Genomic DNA, 19,029 nt, shown 5'->3' on the forward strand with positions numbered 1-19,029 from the left:
CTTCGGCGTGCATGCATCAGCCAGCTTCCAACTTCCAACATTGCATTGCATTCGTACACGAAATTATAATAAGGTAAAATGATCTAACAATTCAATTAGCTCTTATCTGACGATTTACCATTGGAGCTCATTAATATACGTTACCTGAATCCGAAACCCCAATCCATAGTATAGCGCTTGCGATGGGATGATGATGGTTTCTGGCTATGGGTATGGACCATCATGGTCCACCTTCGTCTTCATTTAGAATGTCCAACCATCAGCGTCATCAGTCTCATCACCATCATGATAGTCTCTCGAGGGTATACGGGTTCATCGTATGCTTTGGCACTGGCAAACAAGTGAAGAGGTATGCCAAATTCAAATTAAAGAAAAAAAAAAATAAAATAAATAAAGGGATAGAACAGGACTTTTGAATATATGGGGTTGGGTTAACAGTATGTGACAAAAGTAGGGCTTTGTCCGTGTTTTCTTCTTAAAAATGTTATAACACCAGACCAAGATTTAACTCGGGACTAAATTTGAAATAAACTTAGTACCATCATTGAGGTATAACTTTTTTATGGTTCATTACCAAGGATATTCTATATAATAAAAAGCTGACTCTGAGTTAATCACGGCTCAAATTTATTAAAACGCTAATTTACGCAATACTAAAACTTTAAAATTAAAATTCAAATGAATTTTCTGTTAAACGGAATTTGAAAATAAAAAAAAAAAAAAAAAATTGTAAAAAAAAATATTTCTGATACAAAAATTTGCATATACCTAGGGGAAGTAGGGGCAAGACCACCCCTTTAATGTTTAACTGCCTTAAAAACCAATAAAAAGCAGCTTTTAATTAAAATAAAGTCTTTATTCATTAAGTTTAACGTTTTTTACACTAACTCTCATAATTATAATAAAAATAAAAAATACTGAACAAAAAATAATACGTTTTGAAAAAAACATCTATAACAAAAAACGGTCTTGCCCCCATATGATAGGGCGGTCTTAGCTCTATCAAATTCTGTTGGCAGTAAAACCGTTTATTTCTGTAAAAATGGAATTATTTTTTCAATATTAAGACACGTATGATATATCTTCATCACTTCACACCTTTTATTATAAAAAAGAAAAATGTAAGACTTTTATTTTAGGCCATTGATTTTATATGTCTTTCAGAAAGGAAGTAAGACGTTCACGGGTTTTTATTGCAGTAATCGTTCGATAGTTTATAAAATAATATAAAACCGCTGAGTGCTATTAAATGAAAGGTAGGAAACTAAAGATAGGGGTGCAAATACCCCTTTTTGGTTTTTTCAATATATCTCGCAATCAAAGCAAAATTTTGAGATATTGCACTTAACACATTTTGTAGAGAATTGAATTTTCTATAGGTAACAATAATGTTTTTTAAAAATTGATAACTAAAATTTCCTTACCAAAACAGTCAAAACAAACATAAAAAACATATAATCTTAGCTTTCGAAAAAAGTATCGTTCATAACTACTCAAGTAGCACAAAACTCTAAAATACACCAAAATATTTGGTGTATTCTTTGCACTTTCGTGATATACGCGAATTTTTAATTTTCACACCTCAAAATTGATCCTCACGTGGGCAAAAATTTTTTCCGCTTCGCATTAAAATTCGGGTTAGAAAAATTTTTTTCCGCTTAGCATTTGAACATTGGAATTAAATTGAATCTACTTATGTTACTACGAGTAAGTATATAACTCAATTTTATTTATTTTGAATTTCTTAAATGTATTCTTGATTTTACTTATTTGTTAAAAGTTTGTACTAGAAAAAAAGAGTGCAAAAACTTTGTGAAGACCCCATTTTCATTTTTCAGTCCAGACTTTTGTGCCAAAGACACCTCATCCAATAAGATACAGTATTAAAAAGAAAAATTATTTTCCACCTCCCACTTCACCCAAAAGTGAATTTCGTTAAAAAAAAAAAAAATTGTTTTTCTCAAATTCAGCGAGAACTAACTTCCCAAAAAAAGTGAAATTATTTCCTACTCTAAGTGAAGTAATCTCCCATAAGAAAGCCACATCCCCCTCCCATATTCTTCTCACTTCTTATTACTTAGGTACTATGAACACGAAGCAAGATTTCGCTTCCTCCAGAAATGCGGCCTTATTTCTATCTCGAATTTCTATATTGCAACTGAAATGAGGCCCGTCGGGCGTTATTTCGGGTTTTCCATCAGCCGCATTTCAAATGGGGCCTTATTTCGTAGGGCGTTATTTCACGTCACCAAAAGAGATAGGTGTTAAAAGATGGCCATACTTCGGTTAATTTTCAATGAAAAAATTTAATAAAACAAGCATTTTAAGACAATTTAACCTTCTATCTTTTATTAGAGCAATGTTAAAGCCTATCTCATCCCAAATAAGATACACAACCAAAAAAGTAAAAAAAACTTTGTTTTGACTGTTTTGGTAAGGAAAATTTTTGTATCAATTTTTGAAATACATTATTGTTATAGAAAATTTAATTCTCTACAAAATGTGTTAGGTGCAATATCTCAAAATTCTGCTTTGTTTACGAGATATATTGAAAAAACCAAAAAGGGGGCTTTTGCACCCCTATCTTCAGTTTTCACTCTCTCATTTAATAGCACTCCGCGGTTTTATCTTCTTTTATAATCCATTGAAAGATTCCTGCAATAAAAACCTGTGAACGTCTTAGTTCCTTATTACCCTGTTTTTTTCGACATATATTTATTTCACCTTCAAAAGTAAAAATTATTTTTCACATAAAAGTTTCAACTAAACTTGCTCATACTTACAGACATGATCTATATTACTAGAAGCCATACTTATTTTATATTACAAGTGTTGCAAATTTTAAATTTTTTCATACAAATACCACAAAAACGGTCTTGCCCCCACTTCCCCTACAAATAATAACAAAAGAAATCGAAGGAAAGAATCCCAATTTCAAGAAACTGATTTTTTTAATATAATTTTAAAAAAAAATGTTTTTAATTTATTTTCAAAATTTTGTTTTTTTTTTCTTCTCGACTATTTTCTTAGATTATTTTATCTACTCGAAATGCAAATTTAACGAATGTTCAAGTGAAAATAAAAAACTAAAATTTTTCATGACTAAAGCCTTTTGGTTCATTTTTTTCCACTGAAGCTTTGAAATATTTTTTTTTTTAAATTACTCACCAAAATATTGCAAAAAAATTTGATCGGGTTAAAACAAATCTTTGTTTTTGAAAAACTAAATTTTTGGAAATGGGTTATTCAATTTATGTTTTAGGAATTGCACTGTTAGTTCATTAAAAATTTGTTGTTTCAATCATAATAAGGAACGAACTTTATGGGTTTAATAAATTTCCGATGAAATAATTTTATATCCAATTGTCCAATTCTAAAGATTATAATATCTTCTATAGCGATAACATCTAATCCATCAGCCTTTCGTGAATTTTGTTATTTCTACACATATTAAAAACTGAAATTGAATAAAAATCAATTGACCCTGTTAACAATAAAGCAATAAACTAAACTTTATTATATAATACACAATTGTCAAAAAAGGTTAATCATCAAAAACAAAAAAGGTGGTCGAGATAAAAAAAAATTGACTCTTTACTTTAAAAATAAATGAAATTAGGTCTCAAATAATTTTTTTGCTTGGCCGAGCCATATTTTTAACTAAGTCAAGATTTCGTAGAATTGGTCAGAAAAATCGCGATCTTTAAAAACTTTTTAGGCTTTCACTGTTTCTTACAGACCTAATTTAAATATTCTCGGATTAGCTGCGTTTTTTAAAATTATTTAAAATTCATTCGTAAATAATTATGTGTAAGCTGACATTGAGACTTTTTGGATTACGACACTATTTGAAGCTAATTCAAAATAATACTCTTGTCAACCACACTTTACTGTATTACCTTACTCTCTCAAATCTAGAATCACCATTCAGGTTGTAGTCCAAAAAAATCTCTTTCGCCCTCGATGATCTCAAACCCGCATTTGCAGTAGTTGTAGTTGTTGTTATTGCGGATCAACCGGAGAGGAGCAAGCAGGCACAGCGCCACAACTTCCATTGACAAGTTTATCTGCACGATGTATCTGAATGAAGCCAAGAGTGATGTCAACCAGTGGAAATAATAAATGTGCATGTTTTAATTTCGATTCGGAATCCTGCCATTTGGACGAATGGTCGGCGGCGGCGATCAGTCAGTCAGTCAGCCCAGTTAGTCCAAGACGGTTGCTTGTTTCCACAACGACAACTTCCACTTCCACGATAGGACAGACAGCACACAACTTTTTCATCAAGCCACCACACTATTGGTGATGCAGAACTCTCTTCGGGAGTTTCGCATAGGAAAAGACAGACGAGGCCACACGACTCCAATGACGACCAACACAACAGACGAAGATGAAAGACCAGTTGTTGATAAAGTGTTTCAATTGCAAGTCGTCCCCACAAAACAGAATCCCTCTCGAGATATTGTCTTGGAGGAAAATGGGCGCCCAACTAGAATCCCCGGGATAGAATCAGACAGAGATCAGATCTTTTGGCATATTGCCACTGCGCCAAACTATTACCTTAGCTAGCCGCATCATGCAGCTGGAGTATGTTGGTGGCTCACTCTGGTGACTAGAGGAGACTGGACTCTAGGATTCAATCCAAGCCTTTGATCTTCGTTTCTATATATTGAGCGAGTGAGCGAGCGCGGGACATCCGTTCTCTGTCCTGGCCAATTCAATTAAAATTGTTGGGTTAATTTTGTTTGCAATTTAATGGCTTCATTCGGAAAAGACCGCGCAATTCTAGCGACCGGCACTCTACGGTCACAGTGCGCCATCCTTCTCGTCGTCATTGCCATCCAAACGAGAGAGATGACGAAGATAATTACTAAGAGAGGATGACTTACAACTTCATTGTCTATAAAGAGATGCTGATGCTGAAGCTGGTGGAGTCAAGCTTTGGTTTTATCAACGACGACTGTCTGTTAGTTGTAGTTTTTTGTTGTTGTTGGATCTTTTGCTTTTGTTTCGGTTTAATTCATTTTTATTCACCTTAATTTATCAGAGAAAGACACACACATGGAAGATAGGATTGCTTGGCCTCTCCTTTATGAGGCTTGTTTTTGCCGACAAGACCATCAGAAGACCATCCAGAAGCGTTAGCGAATCTATGGAATTAGTTCATTGAGTGGGCTTCGGTGTGTCAATTATCACGTTTGAGCAACTTTTTTTGTACTAGTTCGTTTGTTCCTTTAATTGTGGGATTCGATAATTAAGTAATTGGTGTGGATGTTATATAAAATGGTGGAGGTGAATGTAGTGAAAGAATGTCGCAATTGGATATAGAATCTATGTTGTCACACAGAATTGTCAAAGAGATTACATCATCATATTCGAAAGCTATAGGTTCTACTCCTGGAAACGAAAAGAAATAGTTCAGTAAGTGTATCATTGATAAAATTATGATTTTATCGACTTTTTTATATAGACAAACAACTTTTATTTGACATTAAGTTTGGGACGTTATCCTGAAGTCCGTTCTAGAAAACACCTTTTTGGTTCATGTTGCTCATTTTAAAAGTGCTTTTCTAAGTAGTTTACATTTGTTTCGTCATACAAATCTGTAAACTACCATTTTTGTAAATTTTGTATGTTTCCCTTTTGCTGGATAATAATCGCCTTCATTTTAGAACAAACTTTTTAAACATGTTTCATTTGTATTTTTGGGCTAGTTATCATTCTACTACTCAGCATAACGATTTTTTAGCAGCTTGTTTTGGCATATTATGAAGTTTTCTTCAACTTTTCTCTTAAGAAGCTCCAAAAGAAAGTTTCTATGGAATCCATGGAGAAATACAAAGACCGGTCCAGTATTAAAATTTTTCAATGAAGAATAATTAGAATGGGGTCGTTACTCGTATGTTTCGTATCTCGTATGTTATGTTACTTCAGTACCCAGTAACGAAACATACGAGTAACGATACTGTTTAGAAAGTAACGTTTCGTTACTCGTTACTGAAGCAAATACACGCATTTTAGTAACGAATACATACGATTATTTTCTACAGCTCTAATACTGGGCACATATATGAAAAACTGAAATAATGAAAAACCAAAGTTATGAATACCAAAGCTATAAAGATTGCGGACACGATATTTTCGTGTGTTTTTTGGGTTGGCAACAATTGAGAATGCACAATCGATTTAACTTTAATTCTTGCAAATTTGTTTTATTTTCAAGCTGAATCATCGCGCGAATAAAAATCAAAACAAGAAATAGTCAAATGTTTATCAGCTGATCACTCGGATACCTGGGGTATACCAAAAATTCTCGGATACCTTCAGATTATTTTTTGACAGAAAATGGTTCGTTTCTTTGCTAATTTTTAAGATTGTTTACAACAACAAAAAGCTTTCTGATAGCCTTATGTTAACTGTGCCTAATAGCTTTGGTTTTTAATATGTATAACTTTGGTTTTTTTCATATCTTCTAGGTACCTACGTGTGTCTGTGTATATCTGTCGACCATATTTCTGTAGTATTTAGGTATAACTTAGACAGTTTGTTTGTCTTATAAAAGATATCGACACGAAAATCTTATACTCAAACATTAACGGCCATATTATTCACTAGTTTAAAAAATACATCTGGGTGTAAAGAAATTGAAAAATCTAAAATAAATCCAAATTAATAATATTCTTTATCATACCAGAGAAAAATATAGTCATTTTTAACTATTTTTCAACTTTTTTCATAGTTAAAACAGGGGTAACTTACTAATTTGGATTTGGATTTATTTTTGACAATTTTACAACCAGGGCCCTATTTCACCAACTTACAAATTTGTAATTACAAGTAATTTTCACAATATTTGTGAAAAAATCGATTAATTTTGTTTCACCAGTTTCTTGTGATCACAAAATTGTACTTGTAATCTACAATTTTAAATTTGTGAAAAAATCCATTTTCTGTTTCACCAAAACTTGTATTTTACAAGTAACAAATTTGTAAGCTTTTAAGTTTCTTGTGGGTTTCTGTTTCACCAAAAAAAAAAGTTACAAGTTTGTATTTATTTGTGAAAATTTTCTACAAGAGTCAAGACGTATGTCATTTTTGATACAAGTTTGTAAAAACCGTATTTAGAGTGATAAAAGTGTTTAAAATGGCCTTATGCCGAATACCATTATTATTATTTTTAGAAAAGCTATGTTATTATTATTCAGGGTTGTAAAAATGCATTTGAAATTAAAAAAAAATCATATATTGCAAGTAAAAAAAATTTCATAATGAAAAAAAAAATTGCATTAAAAAAATTTTTATTGCAACTGAAAAATATTTGCATTAAAAAAAATATTTATTGCAAATAAAAAAATTAGCTTTAAAAAAAAATGTTATTGCAACTGAAAAATATTTGCATTGAAAATAATATTTTTATTGCAAATAAATATATTTTGCATTACAAAAAAATTATATTACAAATAAAACATTTTGTGCATTAAAAAAAAATGAATGCAAAATGTGTGTATTAAATATTTTTTTTAATATTTATCGAATCCCTTACAGTTTTGACTTTTTTGAAATAACTAATGTAGGGTAGAAGGGGGAGCATTTGCCAGTGGGGTGCCTTTGCCAGTCCAGGTTTTTTTCCAAACCAACAGAATATTAAATACCGAAAAATCATTTTCTGTTGCACATTTATGATTGAAAACTTTCCACAAAGTTTGACAGCTTTTGGCTGGACACGAAATAAATTAGACGCTTGTGTTTTTTTTTATTAGTTTTTTAATGTTGAAAACGTCGTAAATTTTTAATATTTGTCTTGTTAAATTACTTTTTTATACAAATATCTTTTGAAAATTATGTGTACTATGCTGTGTACAAGTGATTTTTTTATTGTTTAACTTATAAAAAAGTTATAAGTGAATTAGCTTGTGGGGTGCATTTGCCATTTGTTTTTGGGTAGGTTTTGCTCTGGCAAATGTACCCCATGGGGTACATTTGCCAGAAGCTTCCTCAAAAGAGGATGACAGAATCCTTAAAAATCAATCCCTTCTTCGTACTTTCAGCTAAAAAGAAGTTTTGTTTATGATTATTGGTTTTATTTGTATTAACTTTTATATTTAGGTAACTGGCAATCCCTCCCCACCCCCGTGGCAAAGCCTCCCACCTGGGGAGGCTTTGCCACATCACTTTTCGTTTTTTTTGAATAAATTATTAAAAATATAAATAATTAATATATCAAGATGAAAAAAATATTTAAGTGAAGATGATAAAGTCAATAATAATATCAGATATAAAAAAATTAAAAGAAACGTAAAAACTTTGCGTTATATCAATTTTCCTAAATCCTGGCAAATCCTCCCCCTTCTACCCTAGGTATGGTCAGATACCCATTGTAAGGGTAATGAAAACATCACAAAATATCTGTTTAAAAATTTTTCCTGATCGCTATAACCTGCCTCCTAAGTATGAAAAATTCGTTCTCTTTTGATCAAAGAGGCTTGTTTTTATTTCTCATATTTGTAGTTCTTCATTCCTTAAATTATTTTATTAATATTCCTCACTATTTACAATATTATTATTTTACCTTTTGTTTTACTTCTATAAATCCATGGATGTCATTATAAAATAATCCAGCAATACAAAAACCTTAATACATATATATTTACAATTTTGTTTTTCATTTAAAAAATGTTCTTATTTGATTAAACTACTAAGATATGACAGTATTAGTTATTTGACAATTTTCCGTTTAAAATAGGGTTGCCAAATAAGAGCTCAAGTTTTAAAAATGGCAATCCTATTTTTTCATATTCATTATCAACTTAGTTTTCATTTGAAACCAATTTTAACCTCTGTCGTTATGAGTTAAGTAACTCAACGGTCACCGCTAAGACTAAATCGAGCTTTACAAGTTTGTGAGATAAACTTGTTGTTTACAAGAAAAAAATATATTTGGTGAAACGATAATTCTACAAAATTGTGGTTTTCAAAAGTTAGTTGTAATTTTTTTTTCGATAATTACAAATTTGTGAATTACTTATTTGTACTTTGTGAAACAGAATTCCATTGTACAAATTTGTACTTGTGATCTACAAGTTACAAATTTGTGCTTGTAACTTGTAGTTGGTGAAATAGGGCCCAGATGTATTTTTTTAAGTAGTGAATAATATGGCCGTTAATGTTTTCAGTTTACTTTTAAGCTCTTTTATGGTTGCTCGAATTTTAATGGATACTGATTTTTGCATGATGCGACTGATACAGTGTCTGAAAGAGATAGGGTAAGGCAGGAGAACCAGTTTTGGTTTCTTAGTTATATGTAGTTTTATTTGATATGTTAAAGTGGTTTTTGTTTTTCTACACCGAAAAAAAAATTTGATAATAACAGCTATCAAATTAACATTTTTCAGTGACAAAAGTCGTCCAACAATTAAAATATCCATTTTGATATTTTATCATATCATTTTGACATTTTTTTAATTTCAGGCGGGATAGTGAAAATTTCACTTTGACAATTAAAATATAATTTTGACATTTTTTTAAGTTTAAGTGGTGTTGACTAGATTTTACGTTTTAGTTTATTATAATGAAACCTATTTCTTTCCTTTTCATTTTTATTATTTTTATTATTTAAAGAATTTTCTTTCTTTTTTCAAAACATTATTGAAAGAAGATATTCTTTACAAAATAATGGTGATATTATTTTTTTTTATACATAGGTGATATAATTATTGTTTTGTTATTTTCTCCCAAACTATGTGAAGTAAAATCTTAGTGCCGATAAAATTTTCTCAGTAAATCATACATTTTACTTCGAAAAAACACTAAGCGCCTTTAAATTAGTACACATTAAAAATTTTTTATTTAATATAGGGTAACTTCGGGCATTATGGCGCACCGGGCATTATGGCGCACCTCTCAACTACCATACTTTCAATACTCGCATTTAAATAAAACCAATGCAGAAACTTTGGCCTTCGTCGAACACTAGCCTTCTGACGATCGCAGGTCAGTGCTTTTATTTTTGTGCCAAACAAAAAAGAAAACAAAAAAAATATACCGGTTCTGGGTTCCAATATAATATCGCTTTGTTTTTGTTTGTGTGTATCTCGGTAAGTATACAGTGCACGTGTTTGTTGTAAAGAGTGAAACGCAGAGTACAGTTTTGGTTTGGTTATATCACTTGTTATATTTTAACTGAAGTAAGAATTGTGTTTAGTTTTTGGAGTTTTGTGAATATGTGTATATCTTGCAATATGGCGCAGATGTAATAAGGGCATTATGGCGCTATATTATACCCCACTGCGCCATAATGCCCTTATGTAAAACTAATTTCAAAAGTAACTCTGCATTTTTTTAAATTTGAAAATAACCTCAATTTAACGTTAATTTTATGAAACTTATTTACAATTTTATTTCAGAAATGCTGAATATACGTAAAAAAAAGTAAAGGGTTCCGAAGTAAATGGGGTTCGCCATATTGCCCGTACATAGGGCAATATGGTTTTTTTTGGACTATTTTTAATTTAATTTATTTTTTGTTAAAAAGCTTGAATTTTTATTCTTAAATAATTTATTTATGTTACGTTTTTATGAAATTTAATTAAAAAAAAATGATTGAATTAAAAATTGTAGTCCGTAGTAAAGTTATTTGAGTTTGTGCTTAGGTATGCCATAATGCCCTAATTTACCCTATTTCAATAATTTGGAATGAGAAATTGATATGAAAAAATGATAATAAAATATCAAAAAAAATTTCCAAAATGTGACATTTAAATATCATTCTGATAATAAAAATGTTGTTTTGAAATTTTAAATATCATAAAACACTTTTATAGAGCATTTTTGGCTGATATTTAAAAAATGTTAAATTGATATTGGTTTTTTTTTCGGTGTATGCCTTCGCCGGCTTACATGGTTTTAGGTGTTTAGTTTTAAGTAGGGACAGTCGGGGTGGCACCAAAAAAAAAAAAGACAAAAAAAAATATACAAACAAAAATAACAAAAAAAAAAAAATAAATAACATAAAAATTGCTTGATGTGGCTGTTCTAGTCTTTAAGTAGTTTTAAGTAGTTTTAATTAGTTTGTAAGTTTTAAAAATATGTAAAAAAAAAATGATCAGAATCCAAGTTTTTTAAAAATTATTTCTTGGAAAAAATAAAACCATGAAATAAATATTTGAATTTAAATAGTTTTAAGGCCGAAAGGCATTAGTATTAAGAAAAGTTGAAGTATAACTTAGAGTGCCCGTATAGGGCCATTAAGTTAGTTGTATAAGTAATTGATAAGTAGGCTAGTTTTTATGAATTTTTGTCTAGCTTTAAGATAGTTTTAAGATGATGAAAAATAAAAATGAATTTAAAATTGAAAAAAAAAAAAAAAAAAACAGTGTCTGAATGATGTATCCAAACAGAAATACATATAAAATCATGAAATACACAAAACGGAGAAAACTTTTACTTTCCATGTACCTGATTTTTTGAAAATAATGTATTAGGTATGATCAAATTAAGCATTATGACGCTGAGTCTAAATATTATAAAACTGAATATCGACCTTTAAAAAATAGTCTAAAACTTAAAATCATGACCATTTTGCATTTTCTTATCGGTTTTCTAACAAATGGCTTAAAGTGATAAATTTCATTCATAAATCAGACAAATTCGATTTATTTAACTCAAAGCAAATTTCAACCTCTTTTTTAACTATTGCCTTGCTGAAGTAAGAAAAATACTTTAAGAACTTCTTTCCTAAAACAAAGACGAAGTACCTACTTGAACACTTGAACTATTAAATTTCTTCATAGCTTCTTCGCAGCGAATAGAGCTTATTTTAAGCTTCTGGAAGCAATAAATGCGACTCATTTTTATTTTCCCTAAATAGTTCCTTCTTCTTTTAAAACAATAATATTTATTTATTTTTAACAACAATAATATTTATTTATTTTTTGAGATAAGATTAACAAATAAGACGTCATCGTCATTTAAATCTAATCTTTATCGGAAAACAAAGTCAATAATTGTCTTTTTAGTAAAATCTAGAGTCTCAATCTTAATTTTTGCGATTATAATTTGATGATTTATAGGAAACAAAATGATATTAGTAAAGGGTCGAAAGTCTTCTTTCACAAAGGCTATAAAAGTAGTAACACTCAGCAAAAACTTATTATTTGTTCAATATGAAGGCACTGGTAATAATTTTATTCTCAATCATCGCTTCTTCTTACGTTCTTGGACTTTCTGCTGAACAAAGTCTTGAAAGGAATACAAAAACTATTGATAAAAGTGATGGTTGGTTTGTACCACATTTGAACGGATCCCTCAAATGGGTGACTAAAGAAGAAGGTGCAAAGTTTGAACGGCAATTATCAATGGCAAGATTTGGGCGAAAGGTAAAAGTTGCTTTTTACTTGTACACCCAGAAGAATCGAGATTACACGCAAAAGCTTTCAATAAATGACAAAGCGGGCCTAAGTGCGACAAATTTCAATAGCAGCAATCCAACAAGGTGAGTTCAAAAAAAAAGTGATTAATGACTGATCTTCAAATTGATTTTTTACAGAATCATCATTCATGGTTGGCAAAATGATTTTACTTCCGATGTTAACGACGAAATAGGTCCGGCTTTTTTGGATGTCATGGATTGCAATGTCATTTCTGTGGACTGGCATGGAAAAGCCATGAGCTATAATTACATGAATTCCAAAAACAGTGTTCCCAAAGTTGGCAAACAAGTCGCTCAAATGATTGATTTCTTAGTTACCGAAGGCAAAATGTCCTTGGATGACCTTTATGTGATTGGTCATAGTTTAGGTGCCCATGTGTCAGGAGTTGCTGGAAAACATGTGACAACTGGGAAAATTCATACAATTATCGGTTTGGACCCGGCATGGCCAATGTATTTGATTGATACATGTACTAATCGTCTCTGTGCTGGTGATGCCCAATATGTTGAAGTAGTTCACACAAATGGTGGCTTATTGGGATTCTTGGAACCTGTTGGAAATGCTGATTTCTATGCAAATGGAGGCATGTTACAACCAGGATGTGGAATAGATGTAGGTGGAATGTGTTCACATTCCAGATCACATCTTTACTATGCTGAGTCTATTAGAGAAAATGGTTTTGAAAGTCGAAAATGTTCGAATTGGATGACTGCTTTATTGGGGACTTGTGATAAGAAATCGGTTGCTCAATTGGGTAATAGTTTGAATTTTGGAAATCTTGAGGGATATTACTATACTCCTGTCAATGACAATCCTCTTTATGGTCAACCAAAATGAATTTAAGAAAATGTATCAACTTCACAAACAATTAAAATAAAATGCACGACTGGGGTCGCACGTACTTGCTCTTGCCGTCCAAAGCACTTTTATGTTAGTTTACTTGTAGATTTTAAGAGCTGGCTCTATATAAACTAAAAAAAAATTGATATTGGGGAAGAGCAGACATTTAGGGCAAAACATTTTTGAAATGAAAAAAAAAAATGTATTTGACTTTTTTTGGAACAAATAAAAATGCAGTTTTATTGCAATCGCTTTAAACATTACGTCAGCAAAGTTTAATGAAAATTGTTAGAGCCGTTTTCGAGATATTTGGTTTAAATTGAAAAAAATTTGTATGGGAGGTACACTTTCTAAGCGAGCCATAAAAAAACAAAAAACAAAAAAAACAACTTTCAGAATTCCATAAAAATCATGTGTACCAAATGTTAAGAAAATTCGTCCACCCGTTTAGGCTGTGGAAATGTGTACAGATGGACGCACAGACGCACAGACGCACAGACGCACAGTGGGGCAGCCCCATATAGTGTATTTATTTTTTAAACTAAAGCTATGCGAAAAAAAGATCACGAGTTCTAAACTTAACAGTAAAATTGATAAAATGAGCATATTTGTTTTGTTCAAAGTCTTTGATTTATGTTTATTCATGCGGTTGAAGTTGAGAGTTTTAGAGCAAAAATTCAGTTTTTAATAAGTAATAAAAAAAGATGTTCTTTTGTTTTTTTTTTTTTTTTGTTTAAACTCAATATTATTTGAGAAAAAAATAAAATACAAATTTCTCGCATAGATAAAAGTATATAAATTACTATTCTTCTGCAAAAAAAAATTTTTAAAAATTTCTTAGGTATATTAAAAAATTGAATGAGAAAATAATGAATTTTTTGAAACGCATTTTAAAGTTTATCTCAAAATCTTCTGTTTAGGCAAATATTTAGCAAGTCTAAAAATGGAGAAAACATGATAAGCAATTTCTCTATAAGCCTATATAAACACTTTTGCTAAATATTTGCCTAAAATATTTTTAATGAAATTTTGAACTTCAAAAAACAGTTGTTTTAAAGAAAGTGCGTTTTTTCGTTTTTATTAAAATAAATTACAAAATCATTCTTTTTTGACAATCATGCACTGATTACTTATAAAAAATGTTTTTGTTCTTTTTAAAAGTTGTTTTATTATAAGAAGTTTCGTGAAACAGGGTGATTTGTTATATAAAGTTAGTGCTTTTGTTTTTTACTTTTTTTTTTATTAAAATATTTTTTAATTTAATTAATTATTAATTTTTTTTCCAATTAAAATTGATGCGGCTATAAGGCCTTTTAAAAAAAGTCTAACACAAAGCAAATTTGAAAAAAAAAATAACTTGTACATCAAATTTGACAATTTTTTTTTTTCAAAGTTTTGACTTTGAAATTATATTTCACAAAAAGTATTCGCGAAAACTACTTTAATCAAAAAGCATTTGAAAGAATGGAAAATAAGCTTTCAAAAAAGCTATTGCACAGTATTCTATGTCATTTTCTTGATTTTATGTATTTTTTTTTTGTATTAAGGTCAAATTTTCAAAAAATTGCCCCTCCCACCGGAACGAGGGGTGATACAGCCCCCTTCCCATACAATTTTTTTCTTAGGTTAAACTGAAGAACTATTTCTTAAAATAAAGTTCACTTTTTAAACAAAAAAAAACATAATTCAAAATTATAGGTTTTTTTCAAATGTATAAATATTTTGTGCCCTTACTTAATTTTCTGGAGAAAAATAAAAATTTTAGTGGAAAAAAGTTCATAAAATTCAAGAAGTCTGTTAACTTTAGTTACAAAACCAACTAAAGTGACAAAAAATGTCTTATTATTAGTAGAAGTAATTAATATCAAAAATTGACCTATTCTGCCCCACTGTGAGACGGACGGACGGAATTGTGAGACCCACTTTATCGGACTCCTCCATCATCGTAATGTTGGTTCTGATTAAAACCTAATTTTTTTTTTTTTGACACGAAACCATTAGGTACTTGCCATATAGATACGGTGACCATCCATCCCGGTTTACCCGGGACTGTCCGGGTAAACCGGACAGCTTGTCCCGGGTTTTTATTTAAGAAACCCGGGACGTATAAGTGTCTCGTATTTTGTAATTTGTCCCGTGATTGTCCCGTATTTGGACATTCTCTGATTTTTGTATTCAATATTTTAAATACTTCGTACGGAAAACAAGAAAACAGCGGTTGTAAATTAAAATGTTTCTAATTTTTCCGATAAAGCATTAAACCTAGTGTACGCTCCTGAAGCAAAACGAAAATTTTTCTAAGTCTCCAAAGTCAAAAAACTTTTGCTGCAAGAAAAATTGCCTGGACAAAAAATAATAAATGGGAGTGACAAACGATTGAAAAATCTCCATATATTCTAGCACAGGTATAAGAATTTCGTTACCTAAGCTGCTTATTGTGCAACGAAAAGCAAAATTGTGTGCTGGTTTTGTATGAAAATTTTCGTTTCGCCTCTAGACTAGGCTGAGTTTTTTTTAAATGTTCGTCAATTATTTAGTTTCAGCTTCTGTTTGTCAGGTTGCTACACCAGGTAAAATGTTTTCGAATAAAGAACATATGGAAGACAGGGGCGTACGGTCCCTTGGGGCAAGCGGGGCGGTGCCCCGGGGCCCCCAACCGACAGACCCCAGGGCCCCCACTGGAGACAATGCAGAGAAGGAAACTGTTAGCATAAATTGAGTTACGAAGTAACCAGGGAGACAAATTATGTCATTCAGTGCATTGGTAGCCACACAATATATGTATATTGATTTTAAAAAAAGGTTACCCCAGGGGCCATAAATAAAATAAACTGCTTTTTTAAAAGAAAAATTATAATTTTATCTTAGGGCCCCAATAAATATTACTTGAAAAATCTTTGCCACCACAAATAATACATTAGGTGCCCCAAAAAAGCAAAATTAAATATAAATTCAGGGGCCCCAACATAAATACATCAGGGCCCAAAATAAAAACATTACGTTAATGGTGGCATTCCGAATATTACTTCAGAACAGAGGCCCCAATACCTATTAATTCTTGGCTCCAAAAAAATTATATTATATTTTTGGGGCCTCTAAGCACTTAATTTTGAGGCTCTAAAAATAATTTTTCAGAGGCCCCAAAATAAAAAAAATTATGTCTGATGATGGAAAATAAAATATGTATTTATTACTTCAGAACAGAGGCCCAAAGAACTATCAATTCTTAGCTAAAAATTTTTTATTTTAGTGGTCTCTAAATATTTAATTTTGGGGGCCCCTAGTACAAGTGTTTACTACTTTTATGAGAGACATTTTAAGTAAGTATAGCACAGTGCATTACGAACATATTAAAACATTAAAATAAACCTAAAAATAAATAAGCCATACAAAAAAAAAACGTATGGAGTATACGTAATTTTTTTTTGTAACTAAGGGGCCCCCAAATATCAAAGGGGACCCAAAATTTAGTCTTACCCCGGGGCCCCACCGACTCAACGTACGCCACTGATGGCAGAGTAAAGAACCCAGATAACTTTCAAAACTTTTAAGGAAATGTTAAAAGTTGTGTTTAAGATCATACAATTTAAAAATAATTTAAAATAAAATTAAAATGTTAAAAAATAGCTCTCCCGATTTTGATTAAAAAAATATATTTTTAAAAGTTATTAACAGACATTATTATAAAACCATTTTCTAGATTTCTGATTTCGTAAACGACTTAAATGATTGCAACAAAAAGGCTCCCATAAAATCGTTTAGGAAATCTTGATATCAAAATAAGGAAAAATTATGAAAACTCATCTAAAAAATTTAATTTTTTTTTGAAAAATCAATATTTTCAAAACGATCCAACGAATTTTGTATCTGTCCCGGGTTTCGCTTCCAAAAATATGGTCACCGTACCTATAGAGCAAGTAAAAAATATTAAGCCATTTTATTGAATTATTTTCTTCTTTAGAATCCTTTAACTCAAAGTCAACCAAATAAAAAAATGTCTATACAATAGACGATAACATTATTTTTATTAATTTATAAAAAAAAAAACTTATTTAATCCATGACTTTCCATAAGGTGGTACATCATTCACTGGCGTTAAATATTCTCCACTAGCTAATTCATAATTGTTTGCACCTCCCAATCGGACTTCATCAATTTCATCATGACATTCGTTCGAAATGGCATATTCAAAACCTGGACACTTTTTGCTCCTAAAGCTGTTTTCCCTAATTGATTCAGCATAATACCAAAACGCCCTCAAATGGGAACATAATCCAACAAGATCAAAAGGACATCCTGGCTGTGATTTGCCTCCATTTGCATAGAAATCAGCATTACCAATTGGTTCCAGATAACCCAACATACCGCCATTAGTGTGAATTACTTCAACATATCGAGCGTCATCTTCGGTCAGACGATCTGAGGGCTTAGTATCTCCATACATTGGTCCTGCCGGATCTAGGGCTATAATTGTATGAACTTCTCCGTTACCCACATTTTTGCCAGCTACCCCTGACACATGAGCACCTAAACTGTGACCAATGACATGAAGATCATCCAACGACATGTTGCCTTCGTCGACTAAGAAATCAATTAATTTGGCAACTTTGACACCAACTTTGGGAACCTGTGCTTTGGCGCCAATATAGTTTGCGGTGAGATAATTTAACATTCGACTCCAGTCCACAGAGATCACGTTGCAGTCCATGACTTCTAATGAAGCTTCACGGATTACAACATTAAGTTCCGATTTGTAGCTGTTTTGCCAGCCATGAATGATGATTCTATAAAAAGTATCAAACTAAATAATTAAAAGAGTCAGATTGATAAACTTGGATAGAATGAGGGACTTTTTTTTAACAATTAAAAGGGAAATTTTGAAATCTAACTTATTGCTTACCTTGTGGGATTGTCACTATTGAAATTCGATTTTTTCAAACCTTTTAGATCGGTGGGAGATATTTTCTGAGACTTTTTAGGATTCTTCCGAGTGTACAAGTGAAAATCCACTGGTCTATCATTGAACCAATTTCTCGCCTTCGTTTCTCCTTTACGTTCCTCCTTTTTAACTTCCTCTGCGGACATCCATTTCAAGGACCAATCGAGTTGTGGAACAAAATAACCATTCTCCGATACTTTGTTACTTTCTTCAATCGGTAGTGCAAAAACTAAAATAAAATTAAAATTTTAATTTATTAGTCCTTAATTTATTTTTTGATTAGAACCTACCAAAAGTTACACTTAAAAATAGCAGAGCTGCTAATGATTTCATTTTTTCAAAAAAAAAAAATATAATAAATTAATAATTTTTGCGCATTTTAATGGCTTTTATACAATTTTTTCATTGTTAGATAAAAAGTTTCTTATCTTTGTTGTCTTGTCTTTGTCTTTGTTTTTTTTTTTTTTTTTTTGTCTAAAATTAAAAGTGAGTTAAATTTGAAGATTTTAATCGGTCGTTGAGGCTTGTTAATAGATATTTCTTCGAATAAATCAATTTTATATAAATTAATATTAATTGATTTTTGGAAGGAACCCGCCCTAAAGATATTAGTATTTAATCTGAATTTGTTTATGCGTATTGGAAAAAGTATAGTTTATCTCTCTTTTCAAATTATCTTTTTGGATGTATGTACCTATTTATTTACGTTTTTTAATTATTCATTTTTTGGGAAACACTCTAGTAGGGCTGTAAAAGTAACGACAAAATGAGTACCCGCATGTATACGTTACTTTTGATACTAGTACCCGCATCAATAATATC

The 19,029-nt window shown here is 30.8% G+C and overlaps 2 protein-coding genes across 2 annotated transcripts; one reads left to right on the forward strand and one right to left on the reverse strand.

The window, feature by feature from the left end:
- Window positions 1–12,161: 12,161 nt before the first annotated feature.
- Window positions 12,162–13,383, forward strand: LOC129910640 (phospholipase A1-like). Its single transcript, XM_055988128.1, has 2 exons — window positions 12,162–12,490; window positions 12,545–13,383. Exons 1-2 carry the CDS (start codon window positions 12,162–12,164, stop codon window positions 13,263–13,265), a joined length of 1,050 nt encoding a protein of 349 aa, XP_055844103.1. The 3' UTR covers window positions 13,266–13,383.
- A 3,933-nt stretch (window positions 13,384–17,316) lies between these two features.
- On the reverse strand, window positions 17,317–18,540 carry LOC129910717 (phospholipase A1 VesT1.02-like). The gene is made up of 3 exons (XM_055988240.1): window positions 18,498–18,540; window positions 18,169–18,436; window positions 17,317–18,052 (listed from the first exon to the last, which is right to left on the reverse strand). The coding sequence occupies exons 1-3, from the start codon at window positions 18,538–18,540 to the stop codon at window positions 17,317–17,319; spliced, it is 1,047 nt and encodes a 348-aa protein (XP_055844215.1).
- Between the last annotated feature and the right edge of the window lie 489 nt (window positions 18,541–19,029).

This window comes from Episyrphus balteatus, chromosome 1 (assembly GCF_945859705.1).
Source record: "Episyrphus balteatus chromosome 1, idEpiBalt1.1, whole genome shotgun sequence".
Taxonomy (NCBI): Eukaryota; Metazoa; Arthropoda; class Insecta; order Diptera; family Syrphidae; genus Episyrphus; species Episyrphus balteatus.